We start from the raw sequence: 27803 nt of genomic DNA, 5'->3' as shown, positions 1-27803 counted from the left end.
TCATTTTTGCAACGAGGGTTTATTGAATGCGGTCTCTCTCGATCGGGAACACACTCACACACGCGCGCACGCACGTCGGCTCCGTTAACGTCCTCGTACACACGGTACTGTGTGGCTCGGGCTCATTCAGTGAAGCAAGAATACAAATCGTGTTTGTTTTCTAAGCGAGTTGTGAACGACGACGGCATCTACCGCAGCATCTACTTCGTCGGCTACGCGATAGCGCGGCGCGTGTGTGTGTCGCTCTCCAAGTCGGCGTTCTTCACCGCTCTTCACAGGAGGGGGCCACTTTCGCCGATAAGACGTCGTGAGTGCGCAACACGAAACCATTGTTGGGTTTGACAGCAGCACGATGATGACGACGGTGGTAATGATGATGGGGGGTGCTGTCCAAGGCCGTAATTATAATATATATTGGGGGGACCCATCCCTCTCCCAATATTCAAATATGCTCAAAATGTCCCCCCCCCAATATATTGCTATAAAATAGATTTCTGTTTATATGATTGTGGTTATGGTTGTACTTTATTAATTCATAATATCTGCCATTACATACAATGAAACAAGAACAAGTAAAAAATAACAGAGCAATGTAATACAATACACTATTAGACAGTATTGTAAAACATAAAAAAGTCCATCCCATGTGTTAGTGCATTTTTTTACATTTTAGGCAGAAAATTAGTTTTCAAATTTAGATTTCTTTTTTCTAGGGGGGGACCTGCAGACCCCGTGGAAGATTTGGTCCCCCCCCCCCCCCCCCAATGTTGACTCCATGGCTACGGCCTTGGTGCTGCCGCTTTAGTTTGTGTGTGTTGTCGGGGGCCGCACTAAAGGCCACTAGGGCCCACTAGTGGCCCTGGGCCTCGCAACGAAGAACGCTGCTCGAGGCCGCTCTAGACCGCTCTAGGCCGCTCTAGGCTGCCCCATGCGCACGACGCTACGCCTCGACTCTTCTTTTACAATATTATTAATAATTATTATTGACGTTCATACAGACAATTAGATATGTACAACACGGAGGAGGTTTACAATTATACAAAGCGCTAGGAGGGCATTACATCGTTACTCCACTCGTTACAATCCCTTCTAACCTCACCGTGTCCACCACGTGTCAATAAGTTAAAACCGCAAAACGTTCCAAAACAACTTCCTTTTATTCCTACGGCATTATTCCTCGGTACCTCGCTGATCTCGTCAAGGAGCATAAACCACCATCACGCGAGCGGCTTTTGGCTCGGCCATCGAACAAAGGCGGTGGCCACCGCATCGTCGCGTGGCGCTTTCAGATGCGATTCTGCGGCCGTCTGGAACGCTCTTCCCTCCCATGTTAGGAAGCCACCGGAGCTATGATGCACTGTTAAATCATCTAGGTTGAAAACTCATTTATTTAGAACTGCGTCTTGTGTTTAGTTTCTTGTCATTCTCCCGCACCTCCGATTGGCACGGCTGGCTACGTACGGCGCGAAAGAAGTTGCAGAGATTCGCGGTTCAGTTCCCAGCGGCCGCCCTAGTACATTAATTCTGCGGGTGCAAAAACAGTAACTATATATATACGCGCGTCCGTTTATCCTGTTCTACAGTGGACGTCAATATATTCCATGACATTATAAGAAATGTAGCAGGCCTGCACGTGAGCCGGCGTTTACTCGTTCCAAATTTGTCAAAGTTGTAAAAATAAAAATAAGACCCATAAATGACTAAATTTACTCAATTGGAAAATGCATGGGAATATCGCCTCCCCACTGCCCCATCTTCCTTCACTGCGAACCTTAGCGTGGGCTCTGCTGGGAACAGTGAGGCTCCGTGAGGCTCTGCTGGGTGAATGTTAAAGGAGAATGGGGAGTAGACTCCATGTGACACTCCGCACCCACAGTTTCGCGTGAATCGACAATCTGCGGGCTTTTTGTTCAACCATCCACAAGCTAATCGCTTAATCAATGTCCGCGATCAGTTTAACACTGACGGAGCGTGGCACTTTCATTGTATATATAAAAAATAACCAGATTAACGAGCCTTCATCAATCCACTGCTGGATGAAGGCCTGCCCCCGTGCCCGTGTGTCGACCACGAGGACCGTGCTTCACCAGGCCGGTGAGTGCGGGGTCTGGGTCAAGGTCTGGGTCAAGGTCTGGGTCAAGGTCTGGGTCAAGGTGAGGCTATGCACAGGGCCCGTTCGATAACCCTCGCCACCGACGTTAGCCGTGACCGAGAAACGACCTCAACTCGGGGCATACCCAAGGGGTGAGCTGAACACGGGTGAGTGAGTGTTTGGGCAAGCGGTAGTAGTGTAGCGGTTAGCGCGTTGCACTGCGAACCCGGCGACCCGGGGTCGATTCCCGCTCACGGCCAACATCGGTGACGGTTATTTGAACCGGTCCTGGGCCTCCCTTAGGTCGACTCAGTCTAAAACGAGTACCTGGTGTGATGTGTAAACATCGCCACTAGGGAGATAAAGGCAGCCGGGCGTGGTGTTGGCCACTCACCCCCTCGTGTGCCGTGCTGGCACTCGCTAACAGCACCTGCCCCAACAGTCGGTTAAGGCTATATGGAGGATCTTTGTCGTTGTTGGAGCGTGTTTAAATCCTAAACAGGGGGTCGGCCCTGCCATTCATCACTCCAGGTCCGATAAGAATAAATACCACGTTGTGGGAAATCAACAACGCCTGTGTCGTTTGGAATAATTCGTCATCGCCATACGAACGTGGATTTTCCTCCCCGGCGCTGTAACACAGCAGATACGGACTGCCCCATGCACCCGCCTGGAGCTGGCAACAACTTCAGATTTGTCTAAAAGCTCTCAGGTAATTGCGAGCGGTGTAGATTACTGAGCGTGTAAGCGGTGAAACTGCACTGGGGCCCACGCATCAGGTCACGGTGGCTAGGAGATGTTAACTACCTCGCCTGGTATACAGGAGGTCGTGGGTTCGATTCCAACCGTGGGTTCGATCCCAACCCTGACGCTTGTATGTTTGGAGTTTGCATGTTCTCTTTGTCTTTCCCGTGGCCGCGTGTGTCTTTCTCCGGGTCCTCCTGTTTTTTTAAATCAATATTTAGAATCAACATCACGCGTTTAGAGTCTTTGGCTACTGCTTGAAATCCCCACTGGGTGATTCGCCACTTGGTTGAGTTATCATTTGGGGCCAGGTCGTTCCTGAATAACAGCTACATTGCTCAGTGGGCCTTACCTGGTCAAACCAAAAAAAAGTTGTAAAGCTTTTTATAGATCAGAATCAGTATTTAGAATGGAGGAAATCCAGGGCCCATGTCAACCACGAGCCTTTATCTGTCCCCTGCTGGGTGGCTCGGAGCCCAGAGGGCGACCGGGCCTGGCTCTGTGCGTGCCAAGGGCGTTGGGTGCCTTGAGCTTCCAACTCATCGTCGTTTTCCACTTTCCACACTCGCGGACACGAATGAGACGTGGACTAACACGCGGACATCAAAACCGACACGCACTCGCCTCCCGTTGGCCATACACATCGTGGGAAATTAACAGCGGTTGACAAACAACACACATTTATTGGAGAGAGTGTTTTATATATATATTGTTTTTTTAAATAAAACTTCGCTAAGGCGTTTTTTTTGTGGGACTTATGGCACTGCGTGTCTGTGTTGTTTGTGTACGCACTAGGCCTCAACGTGCACCTAGCCTGGCACAAGCGCCGTGGTGACATTACCACCACTTATTGTCGAATGGCGACTGTTGTTGTTGTACGCGCTGCGCTTCAACCCCGGCCACCCGAGTTCAATTCGCCTTCACCACCAAATGCAGTGGTGAGCCCTCCCTTGGGTTGACTCAGCCTCAAATGAGTACCTGGTGCGGTGTGTAAACATCAGTACTGGGGAGACAAAGGCGGCCGGGCGTGGTGTTGGCCTGGAACCCCCTCGTGTGCCGATCCGGCCTTCATAGGTGCCCGCTATCAGCACTTGCTACAATAGTACGTTAAGGCTATACGGGGGATCTTTGTCTTTCGTGGCACTAATCGGTGCTCGCTGGCACCACGTGTCATCATCATCATCTAAAGGGATGGTGATTTGTTTAGTTTGTGTTCATTGTGACTAGTGGATGCAAAATGTTCGGTGCAGAGTTTGGAGCACTGTTCAAGTCGAATGGTGAGAAACTCGGATGCCTGTGTCCATCTCCCCGCGACTCGGGATTCTGACCGCCTGTGTGTGTGTCTCTCTCTCTCCGTGTCTCTATCGGCGTCTCTCTCTCTGGGTGTTTCTCTGTCTCTCTTCGTGTCTCTCATTCTGTCTCTATAGTTCTGCGTCTCTCTCTCTCTGCATGTCCTTCTCTCCGTGTCTCTCTCTTTATCCGTGTGTGTGTGTCTCTCTCTCTCTCCGTGTCTCTCTCTCTCTTTCTCCGTGTGTGTTTCTCTGTACGTCTGACTTCCAGGGCTTCTTTTCCCCTCGCCTCTACAGGGACCCCCCATCCTCCACTTCGTGTCGAGACTGATCTCACGGTAACAATAACCACGATCGTGATGAACGACTGTGAGCACTATCCACGCGCCCTTCCTCCTGCGATTTTCTTTACGTTTGCGGGTTTTTTTTTTTTGCGAACGCAGAGGCGAGACTCAATCATCCCGATGCGCCAAATCCTTTAAACGCAGAGAAGGAGCCGAGTGAGTTGCGAGCTGTCAAAACAGAATCATCGCTCGCGATTCGTGCCTCTGTTCGACCAGGGCGCGGGGGCGGGGCTGTTTGCGGTGGGGGGAGACGGGTGGAGAGAGGGGAGTGGGGGGGGGGGGTTACCCTCACTCACGGGGACTTCCTACGTGAGGTCACGGAACAATCCGGGGCATCCCTCTCTCCACCACCATCGCTCCGTTCCTCGCGTCATGCGATTGCGTCACAATGCGCACGCGTCCCTCGCTCGCTCGCGGAGCTGTTCGAGGGGCATCGACCTTGCCGTGCCGGTAACGAGGATGGGGCGGAACGAGTCGAACGCGTTACGATGTAAACACGGAGTGTCGATCACCGCCTCTGATGGGACCCCCCCCCCACCTTCCCCACAATTTGTCATCGTCTCGCGTGTGGCCGGCCTTCTCTGCGGGTCTCTAATGGCTGCGCGCAGGTGAAACCCGAGGGGTGACCGACTTGCTGTTCTCTTCATTGAGGCTGCGAGTCCAGCTGCGAGGGCCGAAGCGGGTGGTTTGATCCCATACGTGTGCCCCATCACGCCACCGCTCAGCGTGTGTGTGTGTGGTTCATGAAAACAAAGAAGTCCCGTGGTTGCAATCCTCCAGAGGGCGTTTTTTTTCTTCTATCGCGGAGGGGGTGGGGAGTCTCCACTGTCTCCGAGAACTCTCCATGGCATTGTCTTCGTATCTTGCAATGGAAGGAGCCGATTGCGCAATTGGGAAGAAACCCAAGAAAAAAAACAGTGGGTCCTAGAAATCTACAAAAATCTACCGGAGCGCTTAAAAGTGTCGTGTTGTTGTTGTTTGGACAAATGGAAAGACCCGGAAAGAGAGGGAGACCTCAGAGGAACTGGCTTGGTGACGACCACATCAAGAGATTGGGCCAAAAAAAAGGGATGTGGCCACTACTTGAGCATTTTGGCACTGCAAGACAGAGAGGAGAGTGGAAACAACAATTGACGACATGTGCAGTGGACACCTACGGGGCGACCTGGCCCCACGGATCGTGATGGTGGTGAGCGGGCCGTTCCTTGACGGCGTGACCTCCAATTGAATGCGGGGGGACGGTCCGCGATTGGCGCAGTGAACACCGCCGCTGGTATCCTCCTCCTCCGTGTGGATTTCCCACAGCCACGTGGCTTTCCCACAGCCACGTGGCCGTGGCTCGCGTCGTGGAGAGGCCCCCCGACAAAGTTGTGTGTGTGTCTCAGACCCCCCAAACGATGGATGCGAGCGTGATCCATCGAACAACAATGCGCACAAGAAGGCATAGCCCGGACGACACCGATGAAAACACACTGTTGCTGTTGCTGTTATTATCGTAAGGAGCAAAAAGCATCATCACGCAAGCTACGGTCATCCTCGCAGCAGTAGCGGCGGCGGCGGCTTCTGGCTCCGACATCGAACGAAGACGGCGGCCACCGCATCGCGTGGCGCTTTGAGACGCGCCTCAGCGGCCGTCCGCCACGCTCTTCCTTCCCGATATTAGGAAGCCACCGGGGAGCGATGTCACTTTTGACATCATCCAGATTTTTTAAACTCGTTTTGTTGTCTTCAGTTTGTGGTCCTTGCCCCCCACCCACCCCAGCGCGCGCACACCTCCGATCAGCAACAGTCGCCTGACGTACGGCGCGAAAGAAGTTCGACGAGGCGCGACGAGGCTCTCGCTCGTGCGCGCGACGGGCGCCTACGAGGATGGGCTCCTCTCGTCCTCGACGCTGTCGAGGCCTCGCCGCGAGCGCTGCCGGCGGCGCAGGCAGCACGCGTAGAGGCGCTCGCGGAGCTTGTTCATGCGCAGCGCGTAGATGAGCGGGTTCACCGCCGAGTTCACGCACACCAGCACCGAGGCGACCATGCGTCCCGACGAGAAGCGGGTCGCGTCCCGCGCCGAGTTGTACAGCGCGAGCAGCAGGGACGGCGTGAGGCACACGAGGAAGAAGGCGGCCACGATGCTCAGCGTCACGGCCGCCCTGCGGTACGTGAGCCCGCGGCCCGACGTGCCCTTACGGCCGCTGCCGCCGCCGGCACCGCCGCCGTTGGCGCCGAGGCCGCCCGGCTTCGGCGCGTCGGCCTTCGCCTCGTCGGCTTTCGCGTCGCTCGCCGAGGCGAAGGCCCCGCTCGCCGCCGCCGCCGCGTCCTCGCTGCTCTGAGCCGTGCGCTCCGTGTCCGCCGAGGACATCTCGAAGGTGGAGGAGCTCGAGTGCTCTCGCTCGGCGGGACGCGCCGCCCTCTTGCTCGTCTCCGACGCGACGGACACGCCGCTGCCCTTCCTCTTCGCGCTGCCCCCCCGGCAGAGGCCGGCCGGCCTGGACCCTGCCCCCGGCGTGAGCGCCGACGTGAGCGAATGCTGCTTCTGCTGCTGCTGCTTCTCCTGCTGCTGCTGCTGTTGATGATTCTGCTGCTGCTGCTGCCGCTGCTGCCGAGCGCGGTTCCAGCGGCTGCCCGCCGAGCCGTGCATCTGCCCCGTGCGTCGCGACACGGAGACGAGCAGCGCCAGGCAGAAGTAGCCGGTGAGCAGGAAGAGCGGCGTGTATCCCACGGACGTGCTCCCGAAGTACAAGCGCGTCGCGTCCTCGGGGAAGACGGCGCCCACGTGGCACGTGGTGGGCGCCCCCGCGGTGTCGTCTCGCGCCCACACGGCGAACGGGAGGACTCCGACGGCGGCCGAGTAGAGCCACACGAGCGCGATGGCCACCTTGGCGCGGAAGGCGTTGACGAGGCGGCGGTGGCCGTGCGGGCACCTCACCGCGGCGTACTGGTCCAGGCTGATGACGAACATCTGCGAGAGGGAGACCATGACGAGCACGCCGAGCACGCAGAGCGAGAGGGCGCAGTGTGCGTAGGTGCGCAGGGCGGGCGCGTAGATGGAGGCGAGCGCGAAGGGGAACGCCAGGCCCACGAGCATGTCCGACACGGACAGGTTGATGACGAAGTAGTAGTAGATGTTCTTCTGGCGGATCTCGGCCGTGGCGAACAGGTAGATGACCAGGCAGTTGCCCACGAAGGCGACGAAGCCGAAGATGTGCAGGAAGGCGAGGAAGGCGACCGTGCCCGCTGAGAAGTGGGACGCTACCGAGGAGCGCTCCGTGAGGCCCGAGGAGTTGCACCAGGGAGGCGAGGCCGCCCACATGAGATCGTCGCTGCCGGAGTTGTTGTTGTTGTTGATGGTGGTGGTGCAGAGAGGCGTGGGCAAGAGGGGAGGCATTGTAGTTCGTTTGTTTGATTTTGATTTCTTGGGATGGTTGTTCTTGGGGTGTCTCACGAATGCGTGGACCGTGGTGCCTGCAACGAATGAGAGATTCGATATTGAGAATTGTATCGATACATTTGTCACAATCGTCATATTGTGAGCGTGGTTTGGTGTTGCCTTACACATGCCGTCAGCGGCACGGCCTTGTGAGAGTGAATCTCATCAGCAGCATCGATTTCAATCCCCGGCAAAACTGGACCGGTTTCGTCATTTAGTGTCTCATCATCAGCAGCAGCAGCGGCAGTCAGGGGCCGTCCATAAATGACGGCACGCGGGTTTTACGATTTTTGACCCCTCGTCACACGGCGTCACAAACAGTCAGACCCCCCGCCTCAAATATGACGTCACAAAGCTCTGCCCCGCCCCCCAAAATAAACATGCTTCAAATCGCTTTAAACTATTGTCATTGTAGTGCGTATGTAATGTGGTGCTGCACTCTGTTGTAGGAGAAAACATTTATTTAAAAGTCGATTTAATTAAGTAGAACGTGTTGTCTATATTTATTTAAAGTTGCGCAGTTTAATGTGACGTCACATTTCTCAACACCCCCCCCTCCTCCTCGTCACTCATCGTCACAAATGTTTGACCCCCCCCCCACCCCTAGGTGCGTGACGTCATTTATGGACGGCCCCTCAGGCTCGCTCGAACCAATGTTGGTGACCTGCCCGATGTCTCGAGGCAAGGGCTACCCCCCCGCCCTCTCTGTGTGTTAGAATGAGCCAAGCAGACTCCTTTGTCCAGCTTTGTTTTACTGTCGATTGGCCGCGGTCCCAGTGGAGCGCGGTGGGGTGGGGGGTGATTCATAAACCAGCAGCCGCCGCCGCAGCCTCTTCACGCGCGCCCGGCACTCAATAACCCCCCCGCCCGCCTCTCTCTCTCGCCTCGACCCCACCGCACCATTAGCCCGCACATAAATAAAACAAGATCGATATAATTCAGAGCGGGACGCATCGGGGCTGTTTTGACGATTAAATATAGATGTCTCATCCGAGGCGGGGGTTTCTTCTTATCGTTTGACTGCTTGGCCACAACCGGCGATTTGTTTTATGGCACGCAGCTGCTGCTGCAGAGACGCAGCGTGACGCGAGCATTGTGCACACGCGAGCTGTGTGCACACATGCGCTGTGTGTGCTCACACACACAGCGCTGTGTGTGTGCACACGCGCTGTGTGTGTGCACACGCGCTCTGTGCGTGTGCACACGCGAGCTGTGTGCACACATGCGCTGTGTGTGCACACACACACAGCGCTGTGTGTGTGCACACGCGCTGTGTGTGTGCACACGCGCTCTGTGCGTGTGTGTGCACGCGCTGTGTGTGTGTGTGTGCACGCGCTGTGTGTGTGTGTGTACACGCGCTGTGTGTTTGTGTGTGTACACGCGCTGTGTGTTTGTGTACACGGGCTGTGTGTGTGTACACGCGCTGTGTGTGTGTGTACACGCGCTGTGTGTATGTACACGCGCTCTGTGTATGTGTACACACACGCCTTCTCATCATCACCATCACCACGATCCATGGGCAGATAGCCCCGTAGGTGTCCACTGCACATTCCGTCATTTGTTGTTTCCACTTTCCTCTCTGTCTCGTGCCAAATATCCCCAAATAGTGGCCGCGTCTCTCTGACCCAATCCTGACCAAAGCCAACCCATTAACCCGGCACGAGTTCCAGCCGTCCACCTCACCCTGACCCCTAACCCCCTAACGAGCGTTACGAGTCCTCTCTCTCGTCGTCACCGTGAGTCTACCCCGAACCCCAGGGCCGCCTCGTCCCCACGGGTCGCGCTCGCTCCGCGGCGACAGCCCCCGTGTCGTCTTCTTCCTCCTCGCGTACAGGAAACGCCACTAACAAGGAGACATTCACAGCGAGCCTGGGGCCCTCTCTCCATCCTCTGTAATTCTCTCTCTCTCTCTCACCCTCTCTCTAACCCCTTCTCCCCCTTCTCAGCCCTCTAGCTTCCATCTCTCTCCATTCTCTCTCACTTGTCTGTCCCCCCCCCCCCCCCTCCATTCTCACGGATCCAGCTCCCATCTCTCCCCCGCACTCCCTCTGTTGAACCCGCTCTCCCCCCACCTCGCTCTCCCTGTCATCTCTCTCTTCTCAACCCTCCAGCTTCCATCTCTCCCCCTCTCCCCACTCCCCCCCCCTTGTCTGTCTCCTCTCTCTCATCTCTCCATTCTCACGGATCCAACTCCCATCTTTCCCCCTCTCTCCATCTCTCTCACCTGCTCTCTCCCCACCTCTCTCTCCCTCTCATCTCTCCCTTATCGCCCCTCCAGCTCCCATCTCTCTCTCATCTCTCCTTTTTCATCCCTCTAGTTAACATCTCTCTCCGTCTCTCCCATCTCTTCCCCCTCTTTCTCTCGTCTCCCCTCTCACCCCTCCAGCTCCCATCTACCCCCATACCACCACCCCTCCTTTCTCTCCCCTCTCTTATTAGATTACTAATTAACCGATGCGATGCCTTCACTCAAAGGTCTCTATGTATTTACGGGGTCAGAGCGAGAGAGATAAAGGGAGGGAGGGGAGGGAGGAAGCATTTTTCTCTGCTGTGCAGAGAGGAATTCCGCATCGGGAAAGCGTTGCTCCGTTGGCACAGAAGTTCGACGTCGCGTTGCCGCCCTCCGGAGACGCTCGAGTCGGATGAACGCAGAGTTGTGAGAACGGCGCGTCTTGCCAATCGACAGTCTCGTCAATGATCTGAAGCGACGTGAGAGGCGCGGCCACGCGTTGAGGCATTTGTGGGGTATCCCGATGCAGGACGACGCCACCTAAAACACGACTCCGCGAGGTGTCTCCCCGGATACGTAGCGAACATCGACTACAATGACAGATGCAACAATGTCTCATCATAATCAGCCACACGTAGTGGACTGTGGAGCGGTATGTATGTATGTGTGTAGAACTTCTTTCGCACCGTACGTAGCCGACCGTGCTAATCGGAGGTGCGGGGGAAGGACAACAAACTAAACACACGAAGCATTTCTAAAGAAATTGGTTTTCAATATGGATGATAAAAAATTGCATAGCTCCAGTAGCTTCTTAATACCGGAAGCAAGAGCGTTCCAGACGGCCGCGAAGCGCATCTGAAAACGCCGCGCGCTGCGGTGACCGCCGCCTTTGTTCGATGGCTGAGCCAGAAGCTGCTGCTGCGAGCATGAGCGGTGTTCGCGTGATGATGGTTTTTGCTCCTTGATATCAGCAAGGTAGTGTGGTTAATGGGTGGCAAGCACCTTGTGTGTGTGTCATGAGTGCAACCTCACAATGCATTCGTTTGACAACGTGGGAAGCCAACGCGGCTCTACACGATGCCTCTAATCGACTCGAGGTGTGATGGTCAAGCTGAGCTCCTTACAGCTGCTGGCTCTTTCAAGCAAAAGCACAACAGCGAAAACCTCCACCACCGCCATCACCACCGCCATCACCAACAACATCACCACCATCATCAGCACCACCATCATCACCACCGTCATCATCATCATTACCACCACCATCATTATCACAACTGTCATCATCACCATCATCATCACCACCATCATCACCACCATCATCATCATCACCACCACCACCACCATCACCACCACTATCATCACCACCACCACCACCGTCACCTTTGGCTACACCGACCTCTCCACCCCTGCCCCCACAACTCCACTCCCGCCGTCAGAGACTCGAGAGTGATTTAAATTTTAGATGCAGTCGAGTTGACGTCACCCCCATGATGTCATCTCTTTGGGGGTCGCTGAGCGAGAGGGGGCAGAGGCAGAAAGACGACGTGTGGGGGGTAGGGGAGGGGAGGGGCATGGGGGAGGCTGTGGGGTGGGGGCGCGGGGTGGGGGATTTGGAGTCTTAATTCGCACAAATAATTAATGCGTGCGCGGAATGTCTAATGAGACGTCGTGGCTGCTCGTGGCAAGAGCAAGGGGCGCTGCACACTCGGAGTGACATTAACGTCGCGCTATGAGCTGGATCATGGAAGGGGGTTTATTGCCCATTAAATGTGCACAGACGCGGTGCCGGCGGTGCGCATGTTTGTTGCGTGCACACGTGTGCGCATGGGTGAGTGTATTTGTGTGGGGGGAGCGGTGGCGCTGCGGTTAGCGCACTGCTCTACAACACCGGCGACCCGAGTTCGATTCTCGCTCACGGCCAACAACACCGGTGACGATGATCTGAACCTCCCCTAGGTCGACTCAGCCTAAAACGAGGGCAGTGCTTGATGCGAGGTGTCAACGTCGCCGCTCGAGTCGCAGGTGGCACGGCGAGCCACAGGGAGGCCGCGGTCCGTCGTAGTCGCGGGTGGTGTCAAGGTCACACTCTGCCCGTGATCGCACGCACACGTGTGTGTGATTACACGTGTGTTCGTGTACATTTACACACGCGTGTGTGTGATTACGCATGTGTGTGTGTGATTGCGACTGTGTGTGTTTCATGAATAAACACTGATGACGATGATCACAGGCGCGGGATTGCATTGAGCGCAGTCGACCGTAGAATTCGTGTCGCCAGCATCATCGACATCAGCAGCAGCAGCCATGGTCAACCCACTGCTAGATGAAGCTCCCCCCTCCCCCAACTCCTAACTTCACCGTAAGGCTCCAGCATCTCTCACGATCTAGTAGCTCTCGAGCTAACGACATCGCTCCATCTCCTCGGTGTGACGTCTTCTCGCTCCGTCGCCGCTCCGGGCCCCTCGGCACTCGACCGCGTGTCGCCGCGGGGCGCCCGGCTCAGAGCCCGCTGACGTCTCTGTAGGTCGCTCCACCTCCCGCGTGTGTCATCGATTCCACGTGTCTCTCTCTACTCTCTCTGTCTCTCTCCTTTCTCCCCCCTCTCTCTCTCATCTCTGTCTCTATCTCTCTCATCTCTCTCCTCTCTCATATCTCTTTCATCTCTCTCATCTGTCTCCTCTCTCATCTCTCTCCCTTCTCTCTCCCCTATCTCCTCTTTATCTCCTCTATTTCTCTCATCTCTCTCGCCTCTCTCTCTTTCTGGGCGCGCACGCGCGGCTCTGGGTGGAATTGAGAGATGGAATGTATTCTTCGAGGAGCAGGAAACTTAGGTGGACTCCGTTCACGCGTTCCTGACCAAATGTTCACTCTTCGCCAGATAAATGTTGGTTACCGTTCTGTATAAACCATTGCTCATGATGATGGTGTATGGAGACCTTCATCGAGCAGTATATAGTGCATGGCTGGTGTAAGGAAACCTTAACCGAGCAGTGGATAGTGCATGGCTGGTGATGATCATAGCGTGCACAGGGCTTCATCCGTCAACAGATAGCCAGCGCGTGATGATTGCTTGATTGATGCTGGTGGTCAGGATGATGATGATTGGGTGGAGCGGTGGTGCGTTCGAGACCACACTGCGATACGGACCCCTCTCATCACCCTACCTGAGTTCGATCTCCCACCACGGCCAACATCATTGGCGAAGTGGTGGCATCTTCGTCTTCTTCGTAGCCGGCATTGCCCATCCCCCTTTCTAGCAACTCGCAGTGACCAGCGTGGCGAGGTATGGTCAAACAACTGCTTTAGTCCGGCACGGCACGATGCCGAGGATGGGGTAGGTGGGGGGGGGGGTCATACATCCGGCAGTGGATTATACATGGCCTAGAAGTTATTTCAAACCGTGATTTTTTTTGTCCTTCCGACTCCACCACCACCACCGCCGCTGACAAAGCCAAGGGGCGCATCGCCAAGGGGGCCACGCGGGGCAATCGCTCCCTTCGCGTTGCCGGGACCCGCGGCTCTGGCGCGACGCCGCTCGTGGTCGGGGTAGTGGTGGTGGTGGTCGTGGTGGTAATAATAATAATGACGCGCGTTTACAGCTTTCGGAAGCGATACAAAGGCGCGCGTGTGAACAGCCTGGCGTGGCGTGGCGCGGTTGGCATGGCCACCCCGTGGCACGGAGTGAAATGCCGGAGCGCAGACGCCTGCTCCAATCTACTTGCTGCTTTCGTCTCCCTCTCTCTTCGCTCCTTCTCCTCTTTATTTCCCTCTTAAACAAAAAAAACAACCCACACACACGACACACGGGGGGGGGGGGGGGGGGTTTACTTGCACCGGGACCTACTTCTTTCTGGCGTCTCTTGCTCCCATATTGTGTTTGCACTTTTTTTAGTAGTTTTTAATTCACCCGTCTTTCGTTAACGACCGTTGAATTATAAAAAAATAAATGGTTAGCTGTGCAATATTCCGTAAGGACCACGCTGCATGCAGGCGTGTCCCGTATGTCGAACTTCTTTCGCACCGTGCGTAGCAGCAAATCTCGTTCGCTGCAATGCTGCGTTTGGGATTGTTGTCTTTTTAGTTTCGTTGTCGCTGTGATCAGGGCACCGCGCACGGATCTCCCGTGTAAAGGACAGCCGGGCAACTGTCTGTCCGTACATGTGCGTGTTGAACTTCCTTCGCACCGTACGTGGCCAACCGCGCCAACCGGAGGTGCGGCATCATCCGTGTGACGAAGCAAATCGACTCAAGAGCAAAAGAGACTCGGCGCAGTTGCACCGCCTGCACACTCGGCAGCTAATGCGCGACTCGGGATCGTGGCACCGAATCCATTGCCGAGTCGCTGACTCTTCACGCCAATTAAGCCGCGTTAGGAGGACAATCAGCAGCACTAATAGAATCAGCAACATTAGTAGTATCAGCAACGTTAGTAGTATCAGCAACATTAGTAGTATCAGAAACATTAGTAGCATCAGAAACATTAGTAGTATCAGCAACACTAGTAGTATCAGCAGCACTAGCAGTATCAGCAACGTTAGTAGTATCAGCAACATTAGTAGTATCAGCACCACTAGTAGGGGGCCGTCCATAAATGACGTCACGCAATTTTGGACGATTTTATACCCCCCCCCCCCTCTCGTCACACTGCGTCACAAAAAGTCAGATCCCCCCTCAAATATGACGTCACAAAGCTCTGCCCCCCCCCCCCCCATATTTCCATTTTGAAAATAAACTATTGTCATTGAAGTGCGTATTTAATGTGGCCCTGCACTATGATTTTGTAGGAGAAAACATTTATTAAAAAGTCTATGTAATTAAGTAGAACGTGTTGTCTATATTTATGACGTCACATTTCTCACCCCCCCTTCCCCTCGTCACATCGACACAAATGTCTGACCCCCCCTCCCAGGTGCGTGACGTCATTTATGGACGTTCCCTAGTATCAGCACCACTAGTAGTATCAGCAACATTAGTAGTATCAGCAGCACTAGTAGTATCAGCAACATTAGTAGTATCAGCAGCACTAGTAGTATCAGCAACATTAGTAGTATCGTATCAGCACCGCCAGTAGTATCAGCAACATTAGTAGTATCAGCAGCACTAGTAGTATCAGCGACACTAGTAGTATCAGCAGCACTAGTAGTATCAGCGACACTAGTAGTATCAGCAGCACTAGTAGTATCAGCAACATTAGTAGTATCAGCGACACTAGTAGTATCAGCGACACTAGTAGTATCAGCGACACGAGTAGTATCAGCAGCACTAGTAGTATCAGCAGTACTAGTAGTATCAGCAGCACTAGTAGTATCAGCGACACTAGTAGTATCAGCGACACTAGTAGTATCAGCGACACTAGTAGTATCAGCAGCACTAGTAGTATCAGCAGCACTAGTAGTATCAGCAGCACTAGTGGTATCAGCGACACTAGTAGTATCAGCAGCACTAGTAGTATCAGCGACACTAGTAGTATCAGCAGCACTAGTAGTATCAGCGACACTAGTAGTATCAGCAGCACTAGTAGTATCAGCAGCACTAGTAGTATCAGCGACACTAGTAGTATCAGCAGCACTAGTAGTATCAGCGACACTAGTAGTATCAGCACCGCCAGTAGTATCAGCGACACTAGTAGTATCAGCGACATTAGTAGTATCAGCAGCACTAGTAGTATCAGCAACACTAGTAGTATCAGCAGCACTAGTAGTATCAGCGACACTAGTAGTATCAGCAGCACTAGTAGTATCAGCGACACTAGTAGTATCAGCGACATTAGTAGTATCAGCAACACTAGTAGTATCAGCGACACTAGTAGTATCAGCGACACTAGTAGTATCAGCGACACTAGTAGTATCAGCAGCACTAGTAGTATCAGCGACACTAGTAGTATCAGCAGCACTAGTAGTATCAGCAGCACTAGTAGTATCAGCGACACTAGTAGTATCAGCACCGCCAGTAGTATCAGCGACACTAGTAGTATCAGCGACACTAGTAGTATCAGCGACACTAGTAGTATCAGCAGCACTAGTAGTATCAGCAACACTAGTAGTATCAGTGACACTAGTAGTATCAGCGACACTAGTAGTATCAGCAGCACTAGTAGTATCAGCAGCACTAGTAGTATCAGCGACACTAGTAGTATCAGCGACACTAGTAGTATCAGCAGCACTAGTAGTATCAGCAGCACCAGTAGTATCAGCACCGCCAGTAGTATCAGCGACACTAGTAGTATCAGCGACACTAGTAGTATCAGCGACACTAGTAGTATCAGCACCGCCAGTAGTATCAGCGACACTAGTAGTATCAGCGACACTAGTAGTATCAGCAGCACTAGTAGTATCAGCGACACTAGTAGTATCAGCGAAACTAGTAGTATCAGCAGCACTAGTAGTATCAGCGACACTAGTAGTATCAGCAGCACTAGTAGTATCAGCGACACTAGTAGTATCAGCAGCACTAGTAGTATCAGCGACACTAGTAGTATCAGCAGCACTAGTAGTATCAGCAGCACTAGTAGTATCAGCGACACTAGTAGTATCAGCAGCACTAGTAGTATCAGCAACATTAGTAGTATCAGCAGCACTAGTAGTATCAGCAGCACTAGTAGTATCAGCGACACTAGGAGTATCAGCAGCACTAGTAGTATCAGCGACACTAGTAGTATCAGCAGCACTAGTAGTATCAGCAGCACTTGTAGTATCAGCACCGCCAGTAGTATCAGCGACACTAGTAGTATCAGCAGCACTAGTAGTATCAGCGACACTAGTAGTATCAGCAGCACTAGTAGTATCAGCGACACTAGTAGTATCAGCAGCACTAGTAGTATCAGCAACATTAGTAGTATCAGCGACACTAGTAGTATCAGCGACACTAGTAGTATCAGCGACACGAGTAGTATCAGCAGCACTAGTAGTATCAGCAGTACTAGTAGTATCAGCAGCACTAGTAGTATCAGCAGCACTAGTAGTATCAGCAGCACTAGTAGTATCAGCAGCACTAGTGGTATCAGCGACACTAGTAGTATCAGCAGCACTAGTAGTATCAGCGACACTAGTAGTATCAGCAGCACTAGTAGTATCAGCGACACTAGTAGTATCAGCAGCACTAGTAGTATCAGCAGCACTAGTAGTATCAGCGACACTAGTAGTATCAGCAGCACTAGTAGTATCAGCGACACTAGTAGTATCAGCACCGCCAGTAGTATCAGCGACACTAGTAGTATCAGCGACATTAGTAGTATCAGCAGCACTAGTAGTATCAGCAACACTAGTAGTATCAGCAGCACTAGTAGTATCAGCGACACTAGTAGTATCAGCAGCACTAGTAGTATCAGCGACACTAGTAGTATCAGCGACATTAGTAGTATCAGCAACACTAGTAGTATCAGCGACACTAGTAGTATCAGCGACACTAGTAGTATCAGCGACACTAGTAGTATCAGCAGCACTAGTAGTATCAGCGACACTAGTAGTATCAGCAGCACTAGTAGTATCAGCAGCACTAGTAGTATCAGCGACACTAGTAGTATCAGCACCGCCAGTAGTATCAGCGACACTAGTAGTATCAGCGACACTAGTAGTATCAGCGACACTAGTAGTATCAGCAGCACTAGTAGTATCAGCGACACTAGTAGTATCAGCGACACTAGTAGTATCAGCAGCACTAGTAGTATCAGCAGCACTAGTAGTATCAGCGACACTAGTAGTATCAGCGACACTAGTAGTATCAGCAGCACTAGTAGTATCAGCAGCACCAGTAGTATCAGCACCGCCAGTAGTATCAGCGACACTAGTAGTATCAGCGACACTAGTAGTATCAGCACCGCCAGTAGTATCAGCGACACTAGTAGTATCAGCGACACTAGTAGTATCAGCGACACTAGTAGTATCAGCAGCACTAGTAGTATCAGCGACACTAGTAGTATCAGCGAAACTAGTAGTATCAGCAGCACTAGTAGTATCAGCGACACTAGTAGTATCAGCAGCACTAGTAGTATCAGCGACACTAGTAGTATCAGCAGCACTAGTAGTATCAGCGACACTAGTAGTATCAGCAGCACTAGTAGTATCAGCAGCACTAGTAGTATCAGCGACACTAGTAGTATCAGCAGCACTAGTAGTATCAGCAGCACTAGTAGTATCAGCAGCACTAGTAGTATCAGCAGCACTAGTAGTATCAGCGACACTAGTAGTATCAGCACTAGTAGTATCAGCAGCACTAGTAGTATCAGAGCACTAGTAGTATCAGCAGCACTAGTAGTATCAGCAGCACTAGTAGTATCAGCGACTAGTAGTATCAGCGACACTAGTAGTATCAGCGACACTAGTAGTATCAGCGAACATAGTAGGTATAGTAGTATTGCAGTACAGCACTAGTAGTAGTACAGGCACTAGTAGTATCAGCACACTATAGTATCAGCGCACTAGTAGTATCAGCGACACTAGTAGTATCAGCGACACTAGTAGTATCAGCGACACTAGTAGTATCAGCAGCAATAGTAGTATCAGCAGCACTAGTAGTATCAGCACACTAGTAGTATCAGCGCAACTAGTAGTATCAGCAGCACATAGTAGTATCAGCAGCACTAGTAGTATCAGCAGCACTAGTAGTATCAGCACACTAGTAGTATCAGCAGCACTTAGTAGTATCAGCGACACTAGTAGTATCAGCAGCACTAGTAGTATCAGCAGCACTAGTAGTATCAGCAGCACTAGTAGTATCAGCAGCACTAGTAGTATCAGCAGCACTAGTAGTATCAGCCGCACTAGTAGTATCAGCGACACTAGTAGTATCAGCAGCACTAGTAGTATCAGCAGCACTAGTAGTATCAGCAGCACTAGTAGTATCAGCGACACTAGTAGTATCAGCAGCACTAGTAGTATCAGCGCACTTAGTAGTATCAGCGACACTAGTAGTATCAGCGACACTAGTAGTATCAGCGACACTAGTAGTATCAGCAGCACTAGTAGTATCAGCAGACACTAGTAGTATCAGCCAGCACTAGTAGTATCAGCAGCACTAGTAGTATCAGCAGCACTAGTAGTATCAGCAGCACTAGTAGTATCAGCGACACTAGTAGTATCAGCAGCACTAGTAGTATCAGCGACACTAGTAGTATCAGCAGCACTAGTAGTATCAGCAGCACTAGTAGTATCCAGCGACACTAGTAGTATCAGCAAGCACTAGTAGTATCAGCGACAACTAGTAGTATCAGCGACACTAGTAGTATCAGAGGACACTAGTAGTATCAGCAGCACTAGTAGTATCAGCGACACTAGTAGTATCAGCAGCACTAGTAGTATCAGCAGCACTAGTAGTATCAGCGACACTAGTAGTATCAGCACGCACTCGTAGTATCAGCGACACTAGTAGTATTCAGCAGACACTAGTTCGTATCAGCGAACTAGTAGTATCAGCGACACTAGTAGTATCAGCAAGCACTAGTAGTATCAGCGACACTAGTAGTATCAGCGACACTAGTAGTATCAGCAGCACTAGTAGTATCAGCAGCACTAGTAGTATCAGCGACACTAGTAGTATCAGCGACACTAGTAGTATTCAGCAGCACTAGTAGTATCAGCCAGCCAGTTAGTATCAGCACCTGCCAGTAGTATCAGCGACACTAGTAGTATCAGCGACCCTAGTAGTATCCAGCGACACTAGTAGTATCAGCAGCACTAGTAGTATCAGCGACACTAGTAGTATCAGCGACACTAGTAGTATCAGCAGCACTAGTAGTATCAGCGACACTAGTAGTATCAGCGAAACTAGTAGTATCAGCAGCACTAGTAGTATCAGCGACACTAGTAGTATCAGCGCACTAGTAGTATCAGCACATTAGTAGTATCAGCAGCACTAGTAGTATCAGCAGCACTAGTAGTATCAGCGCACTAGTAGTATCAGCAGCACTAGTAGTATCAGCGACACTAGTAGTATCAGCAGCACTAGTAGTATCAGCAGCACTAGTAGTATCAGCGCCAGTAGTATCAGCGACACTAGTAGTATCAGCGCACTAGTAGTATCAGCAGCACTAGTAGTATCAGCACATAGTAGTATCAGCGACTAGTAGTATCAGCAGCACTAGTAGTATCAGCAGCACTAGTAGTATCAGCGCACTAGTAGTATCAGCGACACTAGTAGTATCAGCGCATAGTAGTATCAGCACACTAGTAGTATCAGCAGCACTAGTAGTATCAGCGCACTAGTAGTATCAGCAGCACTAGTAGTATCAGCAGCACTAGTAGTATCAGCGACACTAGTAGTATCAGCGACAGTAGTATCAGCGACACTAGTAGTATCAGCACACTAGTAGTATCAGCAGCACTAGTAGTATCAGCAGCACTAGTAGTATCAGCGACACTAGTAGTATCAGCAGCACTAGTAGTATCAGCAGCACTAGTAGTATCAGCAGCACTAGTAGTATCAGCTGCACTAGTAGTATCAGCAGCACTAGTAGTATCAGCGACACTAGTAGTATCAGCAGCACTAGTAGTATCAGCGACACTAGTAGTATCAGCAGCACTAGTAGTATCAGCGACACTAGTAGTATCAGCGACACTAGTAGTATCAGCAACACTAGTAGTATCAGCGACACTAGTAGTATCAGCGACACTAGTAGTATCAGCAGCACTAGTAGTATCAGCAGCACTAGTAGTATCAGCAGCACTAGTAGTATCAGCAGACACTAGTAGTATCAGCGACACTAGTAGTATCAGCGACACTAGTAGTATCAGCGACACTAGTAGTATCAGCAGCACTAGTAGTATCAGCGACACTAGTAGTATCAGCAGCACTAGTAGTATCAGCAGCACTAGTAGTATCAGCAGACACTAGTAGTATCAGCGACACTAGTAGTATCAGCAGCAGCACTAGTAGTATCAGCAGACACTAGTAGTATCAGCGACACTAGTAGTATCAGCAGCACAGTAGTATCAGCGACACTAGTAGTATCAGCGACACTAGTAGTATCAGCAGCACTAGTAGTATCAGCGAGCACTAGTAGTATCAGCGACACTAGTAGTATCAGCGACACTAGTAGTATCAGCGACACTAGTAGTATCAGCGACACTAGTAGTATCAGCAGCACTAGTAGTATCAGCGACACTAGTAGTATCAGCAGCACTAGTAGTATCAGCGACACTAGTAGTATCAGCAGCACTAGTAGTATCAGCGACACTAGTAGTATCAGCAGCACTAGTAGTATCAGCAGCACTAGTAGTATCAGCGCACTAGTAGTATCAGCAGACACTAGTAGTATCAGCAGCACTAGTAGTATCAGCAGCACTAGTAGTATCAGCAGACACTAGTAGTATCAGCAGACTAGTAGTATCAGCAGCACTAGTAGTATCAGCCACACTAGTAGTATCAGCAGCACTAGTAGTATCAGCAGCACTAGTAGTATCAGCGACACTAGTAGTATCAGCGACACTAGTAGTATCAGCAGCACTAGTAGTATCAGCGACACTAGTAGTATCAGCGACACTAGTAGTATCAGCGACACTAGTGTATCAGCGCACTAGTAGTATCAGCAGCATAGTAGTATCAGCGACACTAGTAGTATCAGCGACACAAGTAGTATCAGCGACACTAGTAGTATCAGCAGCACTAGTAGTATCAGCAGCACTAGTAGTAATCAGCGACACTAGTAGTATCAGCCAGCACTAGTAGTCTCAGCAACTTAGTAGTATCAGCAGCACTAGTAGTATCAGCAGCAATAGTAGTATCAGCGACACTAGTAGTATCAGCAGCACTAGTAGATCAGGACACTAGTAGTATCAGCAGAGCACTAGTAGTATCAGCCAGCACTAGTAGTATCAGCACCGCCCTAGTAGTATCAGCGACACTAGTAGTATCAGCAGCACTAGTAGTATCAGCAGCACTAGTAGTCTCAGCGGACACTAGTAGTATCAGCAGCACTAGTAGTATCAGCAGCAATAGTAGTATCAGCAGCACTAGTAGTATCAGTGCCACTAGTAGTATCAGCGACACTAGTAGTATCAGCGACATTAGTAGTATCAGCAACACTAGTAGTATCAGCGACACTAGTAGTATCAGCGACACTAGTAGTATCAGCAGCACTAGTAGTATCAGCAGCACTAGTAGTATCAGCACCGCCAGTAGTATCAGCGACACTAGTAGTATCAGCAGCACTAGTAGTATCAGCAGCACTAGTAGTATCAGCGACACTAGTAGTATCAGCAGCACTAGTAGTATCAGCAGCACTAGTAGTATCAGCGACACTAGTAGTATCAGCAGCACTAGTAGTATCAGCAGCACTAGTAGTATCAGCGACACTAGTAGTATCAGCAGCACTAGTAGTATCAGCGACACTAGTAGTATCAGCAACACTAGTAGTATCAGCAGCACTAGTAGTATCAGCGACACTAGTAGTATCAGCAGCACTAGTAGTATCAGCAACATTAGTAGTATCAGCAGCACTAGTAGTATCAGCAGCACTAGTAGTATCAGTGACACTAGTAGTATCAGCAGCACTAGTAGTATCAGCGACACTAGTAGTATCAGCAGCACTAGTAGTATCAGCAGCACTAGTAGTATCAGCACCGCCAGTAGTATCAGCGACACTAGTAGTATCAGCAGCACTAGTAGTATCAGCAGCACTAGTAGTATCAGCAGCACTAGTAGTATCAGCGACACTAGTAGTATCAGCGACACAAGTAGTATCAGCGACACTAGTAGTATCAGCAGCACTAGTAGTATCAGCAGCACTAGTAGTATCAGCGACACTAGTAGTATCAGCAGCACTAGTAGTATCAGCAACATTAGTAGTATCAGCAGCACTAGTAGTATCAGCAGCACTAGTAGTATCAGCGACACTAGTAGTATCAGCAGCACTAGTAGTATCAGCGACACTAGTAGTATCAGCAGCACTAGTAGTATCAGCAGCACTAGTAGTATCAGCATCGCCAGTAGTATCAGCGACACTAGTAGTATCAGCAGCACTAGTAGTATCAGCAGCACTAGTAGTATCAGCAGCACTAGTAGTATCAGCGACACTAGTAGTATCAGCGACACTAGTAGTATCAGCGACACTAGTAGTATCAGCAGCACTAGTAGTATCAGCGACACTAGTAGTATCAGCAGCACTAGTAGTATCAGCGACACTAGTAGTATCAGCAGCACTAGTAGTATCAGCGACACTAGTAGTATCAGCGGCACTAGTAGTATCAGCAGCACTAGTAGTATCAGCGACACTAGTAGTATCAGCGACACTAGTAGTATCAGCAGCACTAGTAGTATCAGCGACACTAGTAGTATCAGCGACACTAGTAGTATCAGCAGCACTAGTAGTATCAGCGACACTAGTAGTATCAGCAGCACTAGTAGTATCAGCAGCACTAGTAGTATCAGCGACACTAGTAGTATCAGCAGCACTAGTAGTATCAGCGACACTAGTAGTATCAGCAGCACTAGTAGTATCAGCGACACTAGTAGTATCAGCAGCACTAGTAGTATCAGCAGCACTAGTAGTATCAGCAGCACTAGTAGTATCAGCAACACTAGTAGTATCAGCAGCACTAGTAGTATCAGCAGCACTAGTAGTATCAGCAGCACTAGTAGTATCAGCGACACTAGTAGTATCAGCAGCACTAGTAGTATCAGCGACACTAGTAGTATCAGCGACACTAGTAGTATCAGCAGCACTAGTAGTATCAGCGACACTAGTAGTATCAGCAGCACTAGTAGTATCAGCGACACTAGTAGTATCAGCACCGCCAGTAGTATCAGCAACACTAGTAGTATCAGCAGCACTAGTAGTATCAGCAGCACTAGTAGTATCAGCGACACTAGTAGTATCAGCAGCACTAGTAGTATCAGCGACACTAGTAGTATCAGCAACATTAGTAGTATCAGCGACACTAGTAGTATCAGCACCGCCAGTAGTATCAGCAACATTAGTAGTATCAGCAGCACTAGCAGTATCAACGACATTAGTAGCATCAGCAGCATTAGCAGTATCAGCGACATTAGTAGTATCAGCAGCATTAGTAGTATCAGCGACATTAGTAGTATCAGCAGCCAGCCAGGGTGCGTGGGCTGCGTGCCGGTGACGGCACAATGGCGGCAGTGAGCGCCTGCCAGCGAGGGGACAATGGGGCGAGCCAGAGCGCGCTTCTTCACGAGCTGCCGCTGATGCTGATGGGGGGGGGGGGGGGTGCTTCCTTTCCTCATTCTTCTCCTTTCAAAAAGGGGGGCCACAGAGGCGCTGGGCGACGTCTCAGGCGCTCCGCGGCTCGCGTTGGTTGACGGACGACACCGAGTGCCGGACCCTCGAGTCACGAGGTCCCTGCGCCTCGGGCGCTTGGCCGATCGTGTCGGTGCCCGTGCGCTGAACTTCTTTCGCGCCATACGCAGCCGACCGTGCTACGTAATCGGAGGCCGCGACGTCAACGAGTGCGTTGGAGCGGTGGCGCAACGGTGAGCGCACCGAGGCGACGAAGCCCGCAAACTCGGAGTTCGATTCCAGGCGAAGGTTACGCATCGGTGGTTGAGTGAGTGCGCCCTGGGTCTAGCCCCCCTTCCCCGCCTCCTCTGCGACCGCACTCCATCATCCCGTGGTAAAGTATGGTCAACCCCCCCCCTCCTAACATCAACACGGCGTCAGTAGCTCTGTATCCAGCGGCAACACGGCGTTGCCTTGTAACTTGAGCCCACGGGAAGATATAAAACAAAACATAACCACAACCCCGTACATTACGCAGGGAATGGGGGGGGGTGATGGGGGACTGGGGGGTCGCGGGGGGGTGCAGGGGGGGTGCGGGGGGGGGCTGGGGGCGCGAGGGGGGGTGCAGGGGGGGTGCGGGGGGGCTGGGGGGCGCGAGGGGGGGGGTGCAGGGGGGGGTGCGGGGGGCCTGGGGGCGCGAGGGGGGGGGATTCGTCCCCCCCCCTCGCCACAATTGCGCCGCGCATCCGCTCGGGGGGGGGGGGTGCGGGGGAACGCATCCCCGACCTAAACCGGGGTATTGCAGGATATTTTTTTTTTATTTCCCCTTCATTTTCAAGGCCCGCGGCGTTGTGGACCGAGTTCGCTGAATTGCCTCGGGCTGCTGCGCCCGTGACGAGAGAGCGCGAGGACGCTGCGCCAACAGCGGAGGAGCCCGACGGCGCACGGGGAGAGAGATGACGTTCCCCGTGGAGACGGAGCGATGAAATCAACGAAAACTAAACGTACATAATAGAGGTTTTTGGGGGGGGGGGGGGGGGTTAAATGGCGGAAATATATAAATGTGTCATCAAAACCCGCCATCACCCGACACAGCCAACTAGTAAGGGTTGTCACGTAAACAGGATGTGCCAATTCGTCACTAGGACAGCACACCGGTGTGTTGGAGAACCAATTCACAACATCTGAGATTGTAAATTTTGTGAATTTGCTCTCAGATTATAAATTTTGTGAATTTAATTTCCAACACACAAACGGTGTGTTGTGCTCGTAACGAATTGGCATGATCTGTTTACGTGACAAACCTTACTCATCGGCTTAGTCGGGTGGTGGCGGGTTTAACGACACATTTATATTCACGTGATCTAACCCAAATTAAATATATATTATGGATGATATTGGTCGCGAAAGCCTACACGTTAAACTGAAAGCTAAACGACTATTTTTATTTTACTTTACCAGGTAAAGACCCGCTGAGCTGTATAGGTTTTTTTTTCAGAAGCGACCTGGCTATCACAAATGATAGCCCAACGAAGTGACTCACCACGTGGACATTTTATAGCAGCCAAATTGTTGATGTTTCTAAATCTGGAGGGAAAAACCGGTGGACCCGGAGAAAAATCCACGCGACCACGGGGAGAGAGAAGATGCAGACTAAATATACAGCAGGCGTCAGGGCCGGAATCGAACCCACGACCTCCTGTATACCAGGTGAGGTCGTTAACATCTCGCCACGACTGCGCGATGTTAACTGGAAAGCAGCTTGGCACGCAGCCGTGGCGCAATGAAAGACGAGGCCAGGCGTGCGAGAGAAAGATAGAGAGAGAGACAGACAGAGAGACAAACATAGACACAGAGAGAGAGAGACAGAGAGAAAGAGACAGAGATAACCACAGAGACAGAGAGAGATAGAGACAGAGACAGAGAGACACAGAGAAAGACAGAGAGAGAAAGAGAGAGCAGAGAAACCCCCCATTATTCATCCAGCAGTGGATAGAGAAACGGCTGATGACTGCTGCAATGTTTATTCCAGTAGCCAGAGTTTGGTAGCGGAGTTCGTGATGGCCCCCGGCGCACGCGTGAGTTCGTGAGTTCGTGTCAGCTCGTCGCCACTGGTACCGAGTCGGGGTGGCCGTGTGGGGTGTAACGGATCGAGACTCCCCAAGGAGGGCAGTGGGAGGGAGAGCTGTCTGGACATGTCACGTTTTTAAATAGGGGCCTACATTCATAACACATTAAAACATTCAATGTGTATTCTCGAGTAAATGCCAATGATGTATTGTGCACATTTTGGTGGGTTTCAAGGCTAGGGGGCATTGGGGGGGGGGTCATCCCCCCCAATGCCCCCTACCCCGCCCCTCTCCCCCTTCTGGACCCCCCACTGGGTAGTCTAACGATTAATCGATGCATCGACCGCCTCTCTTACAGCTAACGATAGACCCATCAAATTGCCAAAGATTCAATTCCCCCAAATTTCTGGATATTTTATTTTTATTAATAACTTTGTATTTTACCAGGTAAGGTTAACTGAGCTATGTAGCTCTTTTTCAGTAGAGACCTGGCCGCAAATGATAGCCCGACTAAGTGGCGTATCACGTGGAAATGTGGAGGCAGCCAAATAAATGCGTGATGTTAATTCTAAATGTGAAGAGAAAAAACCGGAGAACCCGGAGAAAAATCCACGTGACCACGGGGAGAGAGACATGCAAACTCCAAACATACAGACGTCAAGGTTGGGATCAAACCCACGACCTCGTGTTTCCCAGGCGAGGTAGTTAACATCTCGCCAACGTGGCGAGATGTTTACTACCAAAACCGGAGGACCTGGAGAAAAAAATCCACGCAACCACGGGGAGAGAAACAGAGAGAGACACGCCAACTCCAAATATACAGCAGCAGGCGTCAGGGCAGGGCTCAAACCCATGACCCTCCTGTTTACCAGGCGAGGTAGTTAACACCTCCCAGCCACCGTGGCAGGCGGGATCACCCAACAACAACAACAAACAACAATAAACAATAAACAACAAACACGACACACGCAAACAATGAGAGAGCGCGCGTCGTGGCATGAGCGTGTCGCTCACCTGCCACTGAGTTCGCTCTGGCTGCTCCGGCGATCCCTCCTCGTGGTGGTGGTGGTGCTTGCAGAGCTAACTTTGGTGCTGCGAGTGAGTCGCGCCTGCCTCTCACTCTCTCTGCTGCGAGCCCTCCTCCTGCTGCTCCTCCTGCTGCCTCCCTTCCTTCCTTCTCCCCGCGTGAGAGTGAACGGGACGCAGAGATGTGCGGGACGAGCCTTTTCCGTCGTAGGAGCCACCACGCGCCTCTCCGCGACCTCTTCCCAGGGGAGGTCAAATTTGTAATGCAAATGAGATTCGCTCTCTCTCTCCTCTGGCCAAACTCTCCCCCACCTCCTATCTCCTCTCTCACAACACTTCAATTCTCTCTCAGTCTCTCTCTCACTACCACCCCCCCTCCCCTCTCTTCGCCCAGCCACTTCTCTAACACTAC

At 51.6% G+C, this 27803-nt stretch overlaps 1 protein-coding gene across 1 annotated transcript; it reads right to left on the bottom strand.

Annotated features, from left to right (window-relative positions):
* On the bottom strand, nt 1–27678 carry LOC133350702 (dopamine receptor 2-like). The gene is made up of 2 exons (XM_061565351.1): nt 27380–27678; nt 1–7925 (listed from the first exon to the last, which is right to left on the bottom strand). Exon 2 carries the CDS (start codon nt 7846–7848, stop codon nt 6331–6333), a length of 1518 nt encoding a protein of 505 aa, XP_061421335.1. The 5' UTR covers nt 7849–7925; nt 27380–27678; the 3' UTR covers nt 1–6330.
* Nucleotides 27679–27803: the final 125 nt, after the last annotated feature.

The sequence above is a fragment of the Lethenteron reissneri genome, chromosome 34 (assembly GCF_015708825.2).
Source record: "Lethenteron reissneri isolate LAM-NWPU_2019-01 chromosome 34, ASM1570882v1, whole genome shotgun sequence".
In the NCBI taxonomy this organism is placed as follows: Eukaryota; Metazoa; Chordata; class Hyperoartia; order Petromyzontiformes; family Petromyzontidae; genus Lethenteron; species Lethenteron reissneri.
Note: the sequence above shows the minus strand (reverse complement) of the source record. Positions and strands in the feature narration are given on the sequence as shown.